The sequence below is a fragment of the Peromyscus eremicus genome, chromosome 6 (assembly GCF_949786415.1).
Source record: "Peromyscus eremicus chromosome 6, PerEre_H2_v1, whole genome shotgun sequence".
NCBI classification, from domain to species: domain Eukaryota; kingdom Metazoa; phylum Chordata; class Mammalia; order Rodentia; family Cricetidae; genus Peromyscus; species Peromyscus eremicus.
In genome coordinates, this window is record NC_081421.1 from 76,763,481 (window position 1) to 76,782,642 (window position 19,162).

General features: G+C 36.4%; 1 protein-coding gene across 3 annotated transcripts in view; it reads left to right on the forward strand.

Annotated features, from left to right (window-relative positions):
• Trim33 (tripartite motif containing 33) overlaps positions 1-13,947 on the forward strand; it is an 84,830-nt gene extending 70,883 nt beyond the window's left edge. For 2 of the 3 annotated variants that reach the window (XM_059265988.1, XM_059265990.1), the window contains exons 14-20: positions 1,911-2,067; positions 3,176-3,525; positions 5,030-5,153; positions 7,313-7,387; positions 10,317-10,469; positions 11,913-11,963; positions 12,043-13,947. In XM_059265988.1, the coding sequence (XP_059121971.1) occupies positions 1,911-2,067; positions 3,176-3,525; positions 5,030-5,153; positions 7,313-7,387; positions 10,317-10,469; positions 11,913-11,963; positions 12,043-12,255 (1,123 nt within the window). In that variant the 3' untranslated portion in view covers positions 12,256-13,947. The remainder of the gene's footprint in view (positions 1-1,910; positions 2,068-3,175; positions 3,526-5,029; positions 5,154-7,312; positions 7,388-10,316; positions 10,470-11,912; positions 11,964-12,042) is intronic. The other variant, XM_059265989.1, reaches the window with a different exon arrangement.
• The last annotated feature ends 5,215 nt before the right edge of the window (positions 13,948-19,162 follow it).

Consider the following 19,162-nt stretch of genomic DNA (forward strand, 5'->3'; position numbering starts at 1 on the left):
TTAATTAGGAGGAAGCAGGAATACTTCAATTGTAATACTGTGTGCTTCCATTGGGAGCGTGTACTTTTCTTTTTGTATATGTGGTTTGTGTACATATGGGCAGTGAATGTGTGTGGAGGCCAGAGGTCCTGTAAGATGTCTTGCTCACTTCTCCACTTTACTTTTTGAGACAGTCACTGAACCTGAAGCTCAGATTTGGCTAGCTGGATGTCCAGGGAGTTCCCCAAATTTGCCTGGTGTGTGTGTGTGTGTGTGTGTGTGTGTGTGTGTGTGTGTGTGTGTGTGTATGTGTAGGGGATGTTAGAAGGCAGCTTATGGGAATGACTTCTCCTTCTACCGTGCGGGCCCTGAGATCAAATTGAGGTTGTTGGGCTTCGTGGCAAGTTCCTTTACTCTTTGAAAAATGTTATTTTGGTAATTATTGCTTTAGAATACTTGTATAAAGAAACCTAGTCAATTATTGAGTTAAGGAATGGCAGGATAAATTTTCTTTACTGACTTTTGTGGTGAATTGATTTCCAGTTCTCTTCAGTAGTGTCCCAGGAGTTTGACTATTTTACTTTTATGAATCCACTTATTCCAACACAATTTTAATATTGTCCTAGGTATTAAGAACACTCATTACTTCTAAATTGTTCATTTTTTTTCCTTCGGCCTTTTCAGTGAATAGAGCTAAGAAATATCTTTTAAGATTAAACATAATAAATACAACCTTTTTACTGTTTTGTACTTTGTATAATTTAATACAGTATGAAATTTTAACTGAGATATTTGAGAATTGGGGTTTTACATGTTTATATATTCTGAAAGCTGTTCCTAGTAAAAGTACTTGTTTGGTTCTTTAGTACTTTAAATAACCAGTGCTTTCAAAAGAAAAATAAATAGTGAAAACCTCATTCTGACTAGCTATGCTAGTGTTGTTTTTTTTTTTTTTTTTTTTTTTTTAATTTTTTTAGTACATTAATGTTTTGCCTGCATGTATGTCTGTGTAAGGGTGTTGGATTACCTGGAACTGGAGTTACAGACAGTTGTGGCTTCTGGGAATTGAACCCAAGTCCTCTGGAAGAGTAGTCTTTTAACTGCTGAGCCATTCTCCAGCCCCTAGCTATACTAGTCTTTTTACTTTGCTCAGTGGTGAATTGTTGTTGTTGTTGTTGTTTGTGCTTTATAGAACCTTTAGCCATGTATCTGTACTCTCCACTTTCATTATAGTGATTCTAAGTTTGTGTCAAGTTTTTTGCTACTTACTGTTTTTTTCTTCCTGTCCCCTCCTGAAATAATCTTTCTTTGTGAGGCTTATTTACAAGTTGTGCTGATGTTGTATTCTTTAGCTGTTTGAGATGGTAGTGTTGGAACTATTTCTATAAAGAGGCACGATCACTGACATTTTATGCTACAGGTTGAGCATCCCTAACCTGAAATTTGAAATACTCTGAAATGCAAGTGCTAGTATGATGCTCCAAGTAGAAAATCCCCTACCTAGTCTCATGTTATGATAGGTTGTAATCAAATTGCTGGGTGCACTTAAGTTATTGTACGAAATTACTTTCAGGTTGTATATGTAAGAAACAAATGGATTTCATATTTATACTTGAGTTCCGTTCCAAGTCATCCCCCCCCCTATATATATGTAAATGTTTCAGAATAGGAAAAACATCTCAAAACTAATCTCAGATGTTTGAAATAGGGATATTCAACTTGTGGTGGCATGGAGAAATGTAATCATTTACTAGAATCCTTAAGTGGTTCACTGTTTACTCTTAAGTATTTCAGATCATGAAGTATAATTTTAAGGTCTGGGATTATGTCTGTTACATTCCTTTTTGAGGTAATGGTCTACTATCTTTTAATAATAGTACTTTCACTTTGCTTATGCTATACAGTCAAATGTGCCTTTTGTTTCTTATTAGCTGTGGATCGTCAGGAAGAACTGCTGAGAAAAATCATAGTTTCAAATCTGACCAGGTGAAGGTCAAGCAAGAACCTGGGACTGAGGAAGAGATATGTAGCTTTTCAGGAGCTGTGAAACAAGAGAAGACAGAGGATGGCAGGAGGAGTGCCTGCATGGTAAGCTCCCTAGGATTTGTCAGACCTTAGGAGGTCACTTTACTGATCTCCCATCAGAGTAGGCATATTTGTTTGTCTTTAAATTTTTCTGTCTGGCATAAGCTAAGTATCTCCTTTTCTGTTTGTTTTTAAGAATCAGCTATAATTAATCAGTAAGACTTGATTGCATTAAGTACTCACTTGATATTACCTTGGAATTTTTATTTAATTATTACTAATGCCATGATGCTAAATTATGTTCTATTAATGTTCTCAATGTATACATAAAATCTCAAGGCCACAGCAGAACCTTAACTATTGTGTTCTGTAACCTAGGAGCTCAACACTAAGATAGTTTGTATGAAGGAAGATTGTTGATCAAAGACTTTGTGATAGAAAGAGTTCCTTTTTGTCTTATGATAACCATTCTAAAGCTTCGTAGACGAAATAGTTTATATAATTTATAAAACAGAATGAAGGAATGTCCAAACCCATCTTCATTTATTTCACAATTTGTATTCTTCCTGCCCAGTCTTTTTACTTTTCTGTTTATGTTATTGACACATAGGAATCTTAACGTATTACTATATTCAGTGCAATGTATGGATTAAAGAGCTACAACTTAAGCTGGATGTTTATAACAATGCCATTTTAGAAAGTGCCCCAGTGAAAAGGGTAGTATGGTGAAAGATCTGTTTTACATTGCCACAGTCTTCTCTCACTTGAATGATATATGTGCCAAAGGATAGTATAAAATATTTCTCAAATGCTATATAACTGATTTTTATTGGAAAAATAGTGTACTGTAATAAGCTCTCTGTAAGAAAGGTATGATTGTTAGTTCATTTCTCAATCACTGCGTATAATGGTTTAAATTTCTGAATTACTTGAGTGAACCAATACTAGAGGGACAGAACCCTGAAAAATCATGTTATTATATATAAGTAATTAGGTTATTTGTATTCTTTTATTTCACTAATGCTATTTAAAGAATAATTTTAGTGTATATGTATTAATTATATTAATTAGACATACACACACACACACACACACACACACACACACACACACACTGTATACAAGTAAGGATTAAATGATTTTTTAAAAACTTGTCTTTGTTTTCTTGTAGTTGAGCAGTCCTGAGAGTAGTTTGACACCACCTCTTTCAACTAACCTCCATCTAGAGAGTGAGCTGGATACATTAACAGGCCTGGAGAACCATGTGAAATCTGAACCTGCAGATATGAATGAAAGCTGCAAACAGTCAGGACTCAGTAGCCTAGTTAATGGAAAGTCTCCAGTTCGAAACCTCATGCACAGGTCAGCAAGGATTGGAGGAGATGGCAATAGCAAAGATGACGACCCAAATGAAGACTGGTGTGCCGTCTGCCAGAATGGAGGGGATCTTTTATGCTGTGAAAAATGTCCGAAGGTCTTTCATCTTACTTGTCATGTTCCAACACTTCTCAGCTTTCCAAGGTACTGCTGAAATAACTGATTTTTTTTAGGCCTTTTATTCTCAAATCTAAATGTATAGCAAAAAGTTGTTCCGGGCTTTTCTCAAAAAAGCCAATTTAAAGATGGAACAGCAGTTAATGAGGCTGAGAATGTATAGCCCATTGGTTGAGCATGTGCCCCTGGGTTTAATTTCAAGCTCTGAAATGGAAAGAGAAATAGCTATATAAACAGTGCCAGGATATTTTTTGGTTGTTTTTGTTTTGTTTTTTAATTGTATTACCTACCTAAATCTTATCAGATATGATTTGCTGATGATCTAGGAAGATTTTTTTTCTTACATTTTTATGTCTGTGTCTGTGCACTTGTGCGTGTACATTTGTACATAGTGTTGTGGAACCTGTCTGGAGGTCAGAGAACAACTTAGAGGAGTCAGTCTTTTTTTGAGACAAGGTTTCTCTGTGTAGTCCTATGGAACTCATTATGTAGACCAGGCAGGCTGGCCTTGAGCTCACAAGGATCTACCTCCCTCAGCCTCCTTGGTACTCGAATAAAGGCATGTACCACCACATCCAGCTAAGATTTTGCCAGTTTTCAAAGGCAGACACAATATAAACTATTGACATAGATTTTTATATAAAACACCTAGAATTAGTATTTATTTGTTCATCTACCTAGATTAATATGCCTCTATCGCTGTATATTTATATATAGACAGGGAGTAAAGAAAAAGTATGAACAAATAATTTGTGAAATTTATAATTTAATAGAAATCCTAATTTAAAAAACTATTTTATCTGAATTAAAAGTTAAAGGAATATATATATGCTTGTGCTTACAAGAATGTGTATATCTAGTTTTTTGAGTGGTAGTGAAAAAGATTTGATTTGTTGTTGGCGAAGTATTTAATACACTTCAGAACATTATAAGACATTCTCTCTACTATTTTCTTTGTATGTATGCACATTGTAGAGGGAGATGCAGGTATAGGCCAGAGGACAGCCTTGAGTGTTGTTTCTCAGATGCCTACTTGAACTATTCAAATAGCGAGGCTTGCCAGCCAGTGGGCCCCAGGGTTCCTCCAATCCTCTCCCCTGTGATAGGAGGGAGTGATGGTGCCAAGTAGATCTTTGTGCTTGGAAGAAAGTAATTGACTGACAAATTGTTTTCCTGTCACAGAATTAGAACCATGGGATGCCAATATGGAGACTTGAGAGAAGTTGTCAGGTATTTTGATGCAGAAACCGATCATTGACTTGTGTCATGAACAGATTAGTGTTTAATGTGGAGATTCCGTTTTATAGATTTCCAGAAGATTATCACTTGATGTGTAATTGGGAAAAGTTTTGGAGAATTTGTACAACTTAAGAGATTAAAAAATAAAGAAGTCATTTTCACCACAAAATAATAAATAAATAAAAAATGGAAACAAAAAGAAAATAAGCTAGAAACTTATAACTAAGGACTTATCTTCTCCAGAATAGGCTTTGTTGTGATTCCTGGACTAATTGCCTTTTTCCCTGTGCAGTGGAGACTGGATATGCACATTTTGCAGAGATATTGGGAAGCCGGAAGTTGAATATGATTGTGATAATATGCAACACAGTAAGAAGGGGAAAACTGCACAGGGCTTAAGCCCTGTGGACCAAAGGGTAAGTTAAGTGTCAAAACTGACTCGTTAAAAGGGATTTTATGGTTGTCAGCCTATGTGTCTTGTACTTCCTCTCTCACCCATTCGATGTACAATCCCCACCCTTTTGTACTATGCACATTACCTGGTAAGTTTTGTATCGTTTGGTGTATTAAGATTTCTAAAGTCTTTATTTTTAATTTTGGGTTCGAGACTTTTTTTAAAGGTAGTAATCTGTTGCTATACTGTGCTGGGTGGGCTGGAATTTGCAGTAGTGCTCCTTTCTGAGTGCCGAGAATTACAAGCATGTACCATCAGGCCAGACTTCTCACTTAATGTCTTTCAACTAAAATCCTAATTTCTGATCCTCTCCCTCAAAATGATAGCAAACACCAGGCAAATAATTCCTTTCTCAATATTCCCTATCACTAAATGGTATCATTGTTCACCTCTATTGTTGCATTAAGAAACCTATGAGATAAAAAGTCAAACATGATTGTAATGCCATTTTCCTTTAGCTCCACATCATTATCACTTTAACACATTCATGATTTCTTTTTTTAAAGATTTACTTATTTATTATGTATACAGTGTTCTGCCTGACAGAAGAGGGTTCCAGATCTCATTACAAATGGTTGTGAGCCGCCATGTGGTTGCTGGGAATTGAACTCAGGACCTTTGGAAGAACAGCCAGTGCTCTTAACCACTGAGCATCTCTCCAGCCCCCACATTCATAATTTCTTATGTGGACTGTTTTGATAATTTTGTGATGATTTCCTTATTTCTTCTCTTACCCTTTTAGTCTGTTTTTCTATATTTAAGCAGTGTTCTTCCTCTTTTTAAAAAAATGTAAATAAATTTATCACTTCATTGTTTACAATTCTTTTAACAGGACTTGTTTCTTTTCTGTCTCTTTCAATTTTATTTTTTATGTGCATTAGTGTTTTGCCATGGTTTTCAGGTCCCCTGGAACTGGAGTTACACACAGTTACGATCTGCCATGTGGTTGCTGGAAACTGAACCTGGGTCCGCAATCATTGCTCTTAACTGCTAAGTCATCCTTCCAGTCCCTGCAGTTCTTTAATAGCATCCCATGTTAAAAATGAAACTCAAAATCTTCTGTCCCACCAGCAACTCCCAAATGCCAAGCAGCTGCTTCCCAAATTACCACACAGAGGCTTATATTGATTATAAATGCTCGGCTGGTAGCTTAGGCTTATTATTAACTAGCTCTTACACTTAAATTAACCCATAATTCTTGTCTATGTTTAGATACAGGCTTGGTATCTTTTCTCAGTATGGCATTCTCATCTTGCTTCCTCTGTATTTGGCTGGCGACTCCTGACTCCACCCTTTCTCTAAACTTACTCCAGTGACAAATCTTTACAGTGTACAAGAGGATTATTCCACAGCAGACTCAGTCATTAGGGCAAGAGAGTGGCTACAAATTTTAGGCCAAGTCTGCTCTATATAGAAGTTCTAACCAGCCAGAGCTATATAGTAAAACTGCATCTCAAGAAGTATAAAAGAAAGAATAAAAAGAGCAGTTGGGTTTTTGGGTTTTTGGTTTTTTGGTGTTTTGGTTTTTTTTTTTTTTTTTTTTTTGGTTTTGTTTTTTTGTTTTTTTTGTTTTTTTTTTTGGTTTTTCGAGACAGGGTTTCTCTGTGTAGCTTTGCGCCTTTCCTGGAACTCACTTGGTAGCCCAGGCTGGCCTCGAACTCACAGAGATCCGCCTGGCTCTGCCTCCCGAGTGCTGGGATTAAAGGCGTGCGGCGTGCGCTACCACCGCCCGGCGAGAAGTGTTTTTTTTTTTTTTTTTAATTGCATTGGAGAGGTAGTTCTTGTTCATTTTTGAACCTGCATGGAGTCATTGAATAACAGAGGAATACTTGTTTTTGCCTGCCTTTACTTATTTACTGTAAGTTGTTTTTATGACTCATCTTTCTGTAAACAAGAATTAATAATAGATAAATTACCTTAGTTCTATTAGAATAAAAGTATACTTAATTAAAGTAGAATAGAACATAGTTTTAAAATTTAATGGAAAGCAAAATTATTTTGTTTGATACCTATTATGTAGAAGACACTGTTCAGTTTGTTGTTACAATACTTTATTGCTATATTCTCCAAAATATCTTATCAGAGAAAAAAAAATTGTCTCTTTTTTCTTTTGGGGGCCAGAAATGTGAACGTCTCCTGCTTTACCTCTATTGCCATGAATTAAGTATTGAATTCCAGGAGCCTGTTCCTGTTTCGGTGAGTTGTATGCCTTAGTATTACCCTGATAAAGAAATCTAATAAAGAGTGTGGGCTATGGCTTAGATGAGTCTTCTTCAGTGAGTTGCTTAACTACTCTATGACTCATTATGTTCTGATGACTTCCTCCCCATCTTTTAGAACTTAATTGACAAGTTGTGAATATTTCTAGGGTATAGTTAGATGTTTTCATCTACATATAAATTGAAAGATTTAATCAGATTAATATATTCATCAACACCTTAATTTTTTTGTGATGAGAATGGAATGTCAAATCTTTAAAGAATTTTGAAATATGCAGTGTATCATTAAATGTGATTTACATCTAAATAAGGCAGTAGATCAATAGAACTTTTACACCAGTCTAACTGAAGTTTTATATTCTTTGGACAATGTCTTCTTTTCTTACCTTGTCTCTCACTTCAGACTCTAATCACCTTCTTCTTTTTTGTGGCGTGGGGGTGGGTTGAGACTGGTTCTCCTAGAGCTCACAGAGATCTGCTGGGATAAATGTTCTGTAAACACCTTTTAAAAAATAAAGTACTTATTATTATTCTCTTAAATTTATTTGCATGTATTTGGATATTTTGTCTGCGTGTATGTTTGTGCACCGTGGGCATGCGTGGTGCTTGGGGAAGCTAGAAGAGGCATTGGATGCCTTAGGACTGTAGTTAGCAATAACTGTAAGCTGTCGTGAGTGCTGGGAATGGAGCTCAGGTCCTCTGGAAGAGTAGCCAGTGTTCTTAACTGCTGAGCCATCTCTCCAGCTCCTAAAATACTGTTTTTACAATTTAAAAAATTTATTTGTATGAGCTCCACTGGCCTCTGCCTCCTGAGTGCTGGGATTAAAGATGTATGCCACTACTATTCTTAACTTCATTGAGATATTCAGAAGATTATATAAAATAATCAGTGTAAAATGTGTATATAAATAGAATATAACTTTGCTAAGGGTCTGTTCTTTAATTAGCATATATGTGTATTAGTTAGGAAATTGAACCTGAGCTTCTTGTTAGTCAAGTGTTCCATGACTGAGCTATACCCTCATTCCAAATCAGAAACTTTATTAGAGCTAAATGAATGTACGATTCGTTTGTTAAAATTACATTTGTTGCCAGGCATGGTGTTGCTAGTACTTGGGTAGCTAGAGTAGGAAGATAGCAATTTGGACGACAGCTTGGGTTTATGCAAGGCACTGTATCCTGTCTTTTTTTTTTTTAAATAAAAAAATTGTGTGTATATGTTTCTCTGATAGAAACTGTTATTTCTACATTTTCCGTTTAAGATTGACATAAGGGAAATAGTTTTAATGAGAAGAACATTGTACTGGGGCAAAAGCTTGTTCTTTTAGTTCTTTCCTCTCCTCTCTATTTTTCTTTTCTCTACAGGATTCTGCCTGTAACTCTAGAGAGCTACATTACAAGTGTGAACTACCACATCCCGTGTCAGCTAACTTTGTAACTGAGAACACAGTGTGCTTTGCTGCCTTTCGTTTCTAATTGTATAGTAGAAATGTGAAATTATTTGAGTTCATCTCTGCTCTTCCAGTGTTGCTGATAGAGAAAACAAATCTATAAATGTTAGTTGAATAAAAGTGTATGGAAGAATTTTTCACAATGGCTTTGCCATTTGAAAATCCTCTTAATGTATATAGTTAAGATTGAGAAAAGACACCTAGGAGACTGCGTGTTAGTGTTTTTTTTTTGTTGATTATACTGGAGACTTGGAATAAAGGCTTTAAAATACTACAATAAAGGCAGTGGTGGCACACACCTTTAATCCCAGCACTCGGGAGGCAGAGCCAGGCGGATCTCTGTGAGTTCGAGGCCAGCCTGGTCTACAGAGTGAGATCCAGGAAAGGCGCAAAGCTACACAGAGAAACCCTGTCTCCAAAAACCAAAATAAATAAAATAAAATAAAATACTACAATAAAAAAGGGCTAGAGGTTCTCATTGCCTGATTAGTATAATAAAATGTGCTCTGTTCACTTGTTAGCTATTTGTTGTTGAATGTGAACATGTTAACAGATTATTGAATGGTTGTTGACCTATTTACTGAGTAGGCTATTTTAAGTTCAGGTTGTTCACAATAGAAAAGAATTCCTAGTGTTTTCTTTTCATGGCGTATTCAGTTAGCTTCTAGCTTAGTATGGTAGTGCTACCATTGTGGTAGCTACACGGGAGGCTGACAGGAGGCCAGCCTGAGCTGCATAGTAGACTGTTTTCTTAAAACTAGTCCAAACCCTCCAGCCCCTTACTGTGTTCACTTAGATCTTACGGGTAGAAAATTTGTGGCTGACAGTGGAGTCCAGAACACTAAATGCAAACTTTTCCTCCAGCATTGCCAAGATTGCTATGTGAGGTGATGTTTTTTTTTTCTACAACACTGTGCTTTAACGTTACATTAATAGACTTTAAAATTGTTTTTCTTTCGGGACTGGAGAGATGACTCAGCGGTTAAGAGCATTCACTGCTCTTCCAGAGAACCCGGGTTCAATTCCCAGTACCCACATGGCAGCTAACAACTGTCTGTAACTACAAGATCTAACACCCTCACACAGGCATGCATACGTTAAATAAAAAATAAATTATTTAAAAAATTTTTTTCTTTCTCCTTTAAAAATGTTTTATAAGAGCTCTTAGGAGTCATCAAGTACCAAAATGAGCTGGATATAGCTCTTAAGTTTTGAGGGAGGCAATTTCTGCTGGTTGCTTTTTTCCATTCATGCTTATTAATGATGAGACTTCAGAACTTCTAGTAGCCATGGAAACCACATATTTTACAGTAGGATTTGGTATTCAAGATACAATTGGGACAGAAAGTTGGAAATATATTTGTTGTACCTCAAATATAATTAATATGCTGTACATTTTCAAATTAAATAGTTTGTTATTTTGGAGAATTCTGACTGCCATGATTTATTTTTCAGATACCGAACTACTATAAAATTATAAAGAAACCAATGGATTTATCGACGGTGAAAAAGAAACTTCAGAAAAAACATTCCCAGCATTACCAAATTCCAGATGATTTTGTGGCTGATGTCCGTTTGATCTTCAAGAACTGTGAAAGGTTTAATGAAGTATGTTAGCTTCCAACCTATAGAGTATTGGGTTGTTAGTTCTCCTTTGCTTGGTTTTTGGTTCTTGGTTTTTTTCCTGATGAATTACCTAATTTGGTTTTTTTTTATTTGGTTGGTTGGTTGGTTGTTTTTCTTTGTTTTTTTGTTTTATTTTATAAAAAGCAAAACTTCATTCTGTAAAAGTGAAATCTGATTTTATTCTCAGCTCCAGAGAAGAAAGTTTATTATTTATAATTTGGAGTATATTCTTAAATATAAGACACTAAGGGTGTTCTTGAATATCTTTTCCTAAGGGAGTTGTGGTTGAATATAGAAAGTTGTCTGAAGTAATTTGGTGGGATATGATTGTGTATACCCGCATTTGGGGCACTTATGGGAAAGCTAACAGTGCCCCTGTTTAGTTCCGTCATTGTCCACGTTAACATAGAGTGTTAAGACTAAACTGAAGGCCCATTGACTAGTAGTCCCAATATGTAATGGTGAGGGTTTGGTTTCTGCATTGAGACTTTTGTTAACTTTATTTCTTGGAGGCTAAAGATATATTACCCATACCTTAAGGGAAAAAAAATGTGACAGATAATCTGTGTCAGGGGAATTACTCTTTGCTATCTTTGGAATAAAGTCAAGTTTGTTTTTGTGGAAGATTTTCATTATAGAAGACAGTGGTCTTGGATGAGCATTCAAATTACCTACAGCTGTCTCTAGAGGCATCTAAGTGGTGCTTTAATACTCAAACCCAAATCCCTATGATTTTGCCACAGAATAAATCAGTAAAATCTTACTTCAAATTTATAAGCTATAAAATCCAGATTTTTTTTTTTAAAGATAGTTTATTTTCAAATGGATATGCTATTGTATACTATTATTGACAAAAAACACGTTCTGTTCTTGTTTTGTTAAGGGTTAATTTATATGTAGACCAGGCATGATGGCACATGTCTTTAATCCTAGCACTTGGGGAGGCAGAGGCCGGTAGATCTTTGCTAGTTCTAGGCCAGCCTGGTCTATATAGTGAGTAGTTCCAGGACAGCCAGGGCTGTGTAGGGAGACCCTGTCTGAAAAACAAAACGGAAAGGAAAATTAATTTGTGATTAATGTATTGCCATAAAGAGAATTCTGATTATCTTATGGAAAGTTTGACCGTTTTTTGTTTCACAAATATTTTTCTCTGAGTAGATTGATGTCTTCAGACCTGTTCCTACTAAGATTGACCTCAATAATTTGGAATGAGACTGTTATTGAGGTTTCAAATTAACTTTATTAACAATTTTGTAAGGAAAAGTGGTTCCATGTTCTATAGAATTTTAGGTAGCACTTAATCTGGTTTTAGCAATTTGTTCTCCCTAGTATGGCTGACTTTCGTCACCAATCCTATACAGTTTCTTAACTTTAGAAAGGATTATAATTTCCCTTTTTTTTTTTTGACTCTGGTATCCTTTTTAGATGATGAAAGTTGTTCAAGTTTATGCAGACACACAAGAGATTAATTTGAAGGTAAGCTTTTCAGACCATGCACACTTGGTGAAGGAATATGCATTATCAATAGGTGAATATTCCTATCTTTTGCTTGCAGGCTGATTCAGAAGTAGCTCAGGCAGGGAAAGCAGTTGCATTGTACTTTGAAGATAAACTCTCAGAGATCTACTCAGACAGGACCTTCGCTCCTTTGCCAGAGTTTGAGCAGGAAGAGGATGATGGTGACGTAACAGAAGACTCTGATGAAGACTTTATACAGCCTCGCAGAAAGCGCCTAAAGTCAGATGAGAGACCGGTGCATATAAAGTAAAGTGACGTGGACTGAAATCAGTCGTTTTTAAAAAGAAAGAAATAACAGAAGAAGGAAACAAAACAAAATGCCCTTTTATTTAAGTGTTACTGGAATATCCTGTGTACAGTGGGTACCTCCTTAAGAAGCTGGTAGCTTTCATACAGTATTAGATTGAAATAATGGACACAGAAAACATTCTTGTCACGAAATGGGGAGAGAACGCTGCAACTTTACGAACAAAGTCAGAAGTGAAGGAGAGTGAGGATTTGTTACAAATGAAGATGGTTTTCTGGCTGTTAGGAACTTAATGATCATGTGCGTTAATTGGTGCAGGATACTGAGTCAAGCCTACGAGGCTTATGTTGCATCATGTGTCTCTGCTAGAGCACACAGTTACTCAAACAACTTATAAGCCTCCCCCTACACAGACACAAATGGGTTGTTTTCTGGTTAAAAATCGAGTAAGTCAGATTCCACTTGAATGGCACTAAAGATGCATTGAATCATGCCACTGTATTTTCTCTCATTTGGATCTATTGGGCCTTAAATTGTTTTTAAGTTTTTAAATTGGTTTAAAGAACCCAATCAATGGTGGTTTTTATTTTCTACTTAGATGTAGGATCTATAAGAACATAACCATTGATCATCTGGTCAACTTCAGTGGTGTACTGAAATGAATATGATAAAACTTCAGTAGTGGATCATACAGATTTATGGACATCATTTCCAGAAAATCCTTCTAAACAATTACACGTACTGGTCAAATCATCTGATCATACAGTTACTCCCTCAAAAGGCAGAACATTTATTTCAGAATTTTCTGTACATGTAAATTAGATTGAGAAGGTGACAACTGACTCTCACCCAGTCTTTCTTTGTACCAGTTTCCAGTAGACCACTATTGGTAAACAGAAATCTGTGAGCTACCAAATGTGTACAATTTTCTGTATTTCACCTTGTCTTATTTGTAAATAGTGAGCTCAGACTTCTGGCAGATCAGCAACATTTGCTGAGCCTGTTTTTTAAGCTAATGTGTATTCTTACTAATGTTCCTATCAAGAATGGATTTGTAATATATGCTGTCTATTTCTAATGTTCACATTCATATTTTGAGGTTCTATCTTATTTTAATAGAGAACAGACTTCTCAAAAAAATCTTCAGAAGCAGCTTATTATTGAAATATCAAAATATTGAAATAAACCCGGTGGGGTTAGATTACTCATCTGTCCACCAAGTGGGACATGTGCATGGACTGGGGGCTTTAAATGACTTCGAAGAGACCTGTAAGTAAATCCTGAAAACGAGCCAATCCCCACTTGAATGGTAATTGGAATAAACCCAACTTGATTTCCTGCCTGAGGACAGGAGTAGTACCTGAAGCAGATAGACCATCTTGATCTGGTGTGTTTTTCTCCTCTTCGTTGTGATGCTCAAATCAAGTGTGCTCTAGACTGTGTGCGCATCTCCGTTGGATTAAAAGTTGTAGTCCTACTTTTGTATGGACACAGTAGAATTATAAAGTGACCAAAGTAGAATCAACATCAGAAACGTTTCAGGTGTCAGCAGATGTGTGGCAAATCATTTGCCTCCTAAAAAAATCAGTTTAAGCAGTTCAGACTGTAGACTTCCTCAGAAAACTATCTGACGTAATTGTCGAAGAAGTGAATATTTTTAGTGTGCATTGAATCAAATAAAGTGCTCTAAAGAAATTATTGTACAGATTCTTTTGGGTTTTTCTTTTTTTAACAAGGGGTGTGGGTAAAGAGGAGTATGATTTAGGTCTTCTCATACTGCACTTAAACAATATTGATCTTATTACTGCTTCATCTCCTGGCTTCCTTCTAGCTTCTCTTTCCTTATAAATTAAGCTTCATTTAAAAAAAAAATGCTTCAAACTGTCTTATTTTATTGAAGTTTCAAGTTCTGTTTTTTTATGAGGGGAAGAAAATTTATTTTTAACATGTTCTTTTTATATCTATTTCTCTTTTCTTTAGTACCCATGATTCTAGTTTGTAAGTAGATATATATCTAAGGGTACATTTGTCAAGTGGGGAGTAAGGGTTAGCTTCATTTTGTGAAGCTTCTGAGCTAGTGTTTTATATTTGTTTCTCATATTAATCCTTTACAATTTAGTAATAAGTTGTAAATGAGCTCTGTCAAGTGGGGCAAACTCAGATTTTTAAGAAAATGTTTCTCAATATTTGATTCCCTGAGAGAGAATGTTTCCTAAAATCATTCTCATGTTACTTGGGGATTTTGTTTTCCCTTTGTTTCTTTTAATTTAAGACTGTCAATTTAGAAGCTTCTTTATGGTCAGTGTATAATAGGCTCCATTTCTGTTAGCAAAGATACCCCTATTGCTGAGGAATAATTTTAATTGCTATTGACAAGCCACTCTTAAGTGATACTCACTTTAACTTTCATAAAGCCCTTTTTTGCACATTAATTATTTCGTTTCCAGGCTGTTCAGCTTTAACATAAGTATGGTTAAAAAGTATACAAACTTAAATTCTTACTCAAGTTATCTCCTGTTTCCCTATTTATATTTTTAAAAGACAGATGCAGAGTGTCTTTTAAGTCCTGGATGCAGATGTGATAACTCTGATGTTTGCATTCCTTGCTGGAGCCTCTGTCTCAGATATGGAGAAGAGTCCACATGATGATTCCTTGAAGTCCTTCAAAGTTCTTGATGGACTTCGGGTTATTTTTCCCATTAGAGAACTAAGGATAAATGTTCCTCAACCTGTTCTGCTGGCCTTAATTTACCTATCTCTGCACTTGACTCCACTGCTTGACTGAGCTAATGAGCTGCGTTATCAGGTCTGGTGTGTGAGGGCTCTAGACGTCTGGTTATATTGTGAACCTTGCTTTACATGCAAACACCAAACAGTTAGCACAGAGCTATGGTAAAGCAGTAGATCCCCTGCTGAAATCGCCCCCTTTGGAATCAACAGGTTGTGGGGTCCCCCCCACACACTTTTGTTTCTTACAAGGGAATCTTAGATTATTAAAAGTCAGTCCTCATTCTTTCTTATAACAGGTTTTGAGATTTTTTTTTTTTTTTTTTTAGTTAATCCAAAGACAGTGCTTTAAAGTGTGCAAATTATAGATTTATCAATTACCTCAGCAGGTATCCTGCCATGTATTTATTAGTGAGTAGTGTTAGTAAGCCAACAGATTCTGAGGTCTTCCAACTATGCCCTTGGGTTGTGGCTTACCACATGTTATTAAACAGTCTGTTCTATTCAAAATGGGGAGTCGATGCTGTAGTCCCCCCTCCCTTAGCCTGTACATCTGGTACCCAGCCTCTTTCACATACAGCACATAAAGTACAAAAATTCTGTTTTTTGTAGCCAGCATTGGATTGGATCAGTAAATAGGTTTGTTAATAAAAATTTAAGAAAAGAAAAATGCCTACCCACCCTATCTCCCTCAATTAAAACAATTTCTTTGGGCTGGGGAGGTGGTTCATAGGTGAAAAGCATTTGTTCCACAAGCATGAGGGTCTGGGTTTGGATCCCCAGCACCTATATAAAGGTGGGCACAGTAGGGCCCAGTGCTCGTACAGCAGATGGGAGGGAGGCAGAGGTGGCGTCTCCAAAAGCCCATTGGCCAGATAGCCTGGCATGTTCAATGCTGAGTCCCTCTCAAAGATGGAAGGTATAGACTAACACCTGAAGTTGTTGTCCTCTGACTTTCACATGTGCACTCCAACACACCCTCACACACAACCTGCGAGCACACACACCTTCACACACGTCCTCACACACAACCTGTGAGTATACACACCTCCACGTGTGCCCTCACACAACCTGCGTGCATACACACCCTCACATACACCCTCACACAACTTGCGTGCATATAGACCCTCACACACAACCTGTGAGCATACACACCTCCACATACCCTCACATAACATGCAAGCATACACACTGTCACACATGCACTCTAGCACATACGCCCTCACACACAACATGCGAGTATATACACCTTCACACATGCCCCTGAACACAATATTTAAACGTACACACCATTTTTGCCTCTTTACTAGTTATCTGCTGAAGGTGATTGAGATTTTCAAGGTGTATTGTACGCCTGACCTGGATTAACTTACTTCTTCCAGTTAATGCTTCCTTGATAAAGCAATAACGCTGCTTTGAGTCTGTTGCCTAATAGCATGTCATAACCCTCTCCTGGATGGTGATTTTTTAGGAAAGTTTGTATGCATATCACCCAATCTATCTTTTAAAAAATTAAGAAATTTAAATGTATGCTGGAAGTAATGACAATATATTGTGGCATTTTATTTTAAAAAAAATTGGGGAAAGTTGCATATTTTTTTAAAAGTAGCTGTTTGAGTAAAAAAAAAACTGAAGGTACTTTTTTAAGAAAAAAAAATTTATATGCCACAGTTTACATAGACATTTCCAAATGTCAGCATTTACTCTTGGGTATAATGGCTTCTTTACTTGGCTAAATGCATGTTTTACTTGATCAGAAGATCTCTCCCATCTTAGTTACATCTGTTTCCTTACATGATCCTTTATATATTTTTATTGTATCTAGAAGCTAAATTATCTTCAAAAGTAAGTTGGGTATATTTGTTAAACTACAGAATGTATAGAATCAAGGTTAGCCCTTTTCTAGCAAGTGTTGTTTAAAAACTGAAAGTGATACTGTGTTACATTCAACGAATTCCTATGAAGGCACCAAAATGATTTTTAAGTGCCACAATACTCCACTCAATTGTGGCCTAAATTTCATTCTTAAGAATGAAATGCGTATCTGCTCCTCATCTGAGAAATGTAGGCATTTACTATGGTTTAAAGCAGCAAACCATGGATGTAAGCCTATAACACAAAGTGTGTGCGTTTGGACAGCCTGTTAATTTCTGCGTAGACATGCACACACAAAAGGGTCAAAGTCACAGCCTTACTAGTTCCTTGCTCCCAGTATTTCAACTGGTCTCCCCTCATTACTACTACTATTTTTGCACATAGTTAACTATCCTTCAGAATGATTCTTTAAAAGTGCTGTTTCTGTGGTATTGTATTCTCTAAATGATCATATTTAATTTTTTAAACAAGGTTACAATTTCTAATTGTTCTGTTCCTGTATTTTTTGCTGCTGTGTAATAAAAGCAAGTTTTTTCTTTTCATGGTTATTTAATACATTAGCTGCCTGTAAATAATTCTTGTTACAATGCTCTGGAATGTGTTGTAGAGGTTGTATTAGATTAGTTTGAAGCCTTGTTTAAAAAAACACATTGTTTTGGTTATTTCTATTAAATTAGAAAATTGCAAAAGTTTTCAAATGAATTTCCTTTCTTTTTGAGACTTAATTGCAATTCATTAAAGTTTATGCTCTGCTAGACACTGGAGATACTTAAAAGATAAAATACAGCCCCTCCTTTCCACTGTAAGGTTTGAGGTTGTTAGAATAATGGTATTGCTATCAGGATTGGCGCACAAGACCTATGAGTGAAGCACAGCATAAATAGTTTTCAAGAAGCAGAGAGATGTGGTGGTGATGTTTTGGCAAGAGATAAGGATAAATTGGGTTTAGCCATAAGGAAGCCATAGACAACTCTGCATGAGCTGTTCAAGATTGAGTGGCATGAACTCTGCTGGCAAAGTGAATAAGGTGGGTGGGAACTTGGTTCCTGGCCTTTCTTCAGGTTCTACAAAACTTACGTACATGAATGACCAAGTAAAAAATCAAACTGGGGGGCTGGAGAGATGGCTCAGAGGTTAAGAGCACTGTTTGTTCTTCCAAAGGTCCTGAGTTCAATTCCCAGCAACCACATGGTGGCTCACAACCATCTGTAATGAGATCTGGCGCCCTCTTCTGGCCTGCAGGGACACATGCAGACAGAACACTGTATACATAATAAATAAATAAATCTTTTTTTTAAAAAAAAATCACACGAAGTAATTTATGTAGTAGGTAAAAATGGATTTTGGTTATCCATTGTACACACTGTGGTTTGAGCCCAATTTTGCCTTTGCTTTAGTGGACCTTTCCTAGTCACGTGGCTCATTGGTGAGACAGGAATGGTTACATCTAGCTTGTGGAACTCATCCTCGGGAATCCAGTACCTCTTTAAGAGTTTATTCTCATTCATTTAGTACCCAAGGAGAGTTTTAGTTTGGGACCAGCCTGGGATTCATAGTGAGATCCTGTCTCAAAAACATTTTTGAATGAGAAAGAAAAATTCTCTTTTAGTGATGAAAAAGGCCTTCCACGCTAGACATTTTCTAACCCTTTCCTCGGCTCTTACACATTGGTAAAAATTTTACATTAATTTAGTTGATCTGTCGACCTCGAGAGTACAACTAACAATAAAGCTTTGGGCTTTTAGAGACTAAGAACACAGAAATACGTAATGGAAGCCTTTGTCTCCAGTTTCCCCTTTTTCATATTGCACAGCCTCAGATGGTAAACACATTACTATTTGGGGTCTGTATGTGTGAGTCTCACTTGTAAGACTGTTAGTGATCTGGAAAGAAAACATTACTTAGGGACATCTGTTTCTGACAGTGTCCCAAGGAACCTTCTTTATGGTGTAAAATGCCTCAAATGTTGGGTAAGATTGATTTTACAGAAACAACTATTTTAAAAATATTTACTCAGCCGGGCGGTGGTGGCGCACGCCTTTAATCCCAGCACTCAGGAGGCAGAGCCAGGTGGATCTCTGTGAGTTCGAGGCCAGCCTGGGCTACCAAGTGAGTTCCAGGAAAGGCGCAAAGCTACACAGAGAAACCCTGTCTCGAAAAACCAAAAAAAAAAAAAAAGAAAAAAAAAAGTGTATAAAAATATTTACTCAAAGCTCTAGCAACCATTGGTGTAGCATTTGATCTCAGTCTAATTATGTGGGACAGTAAAACAAAACTGGAATATAGGGTCTTTTTTTTTTTTTTTTTT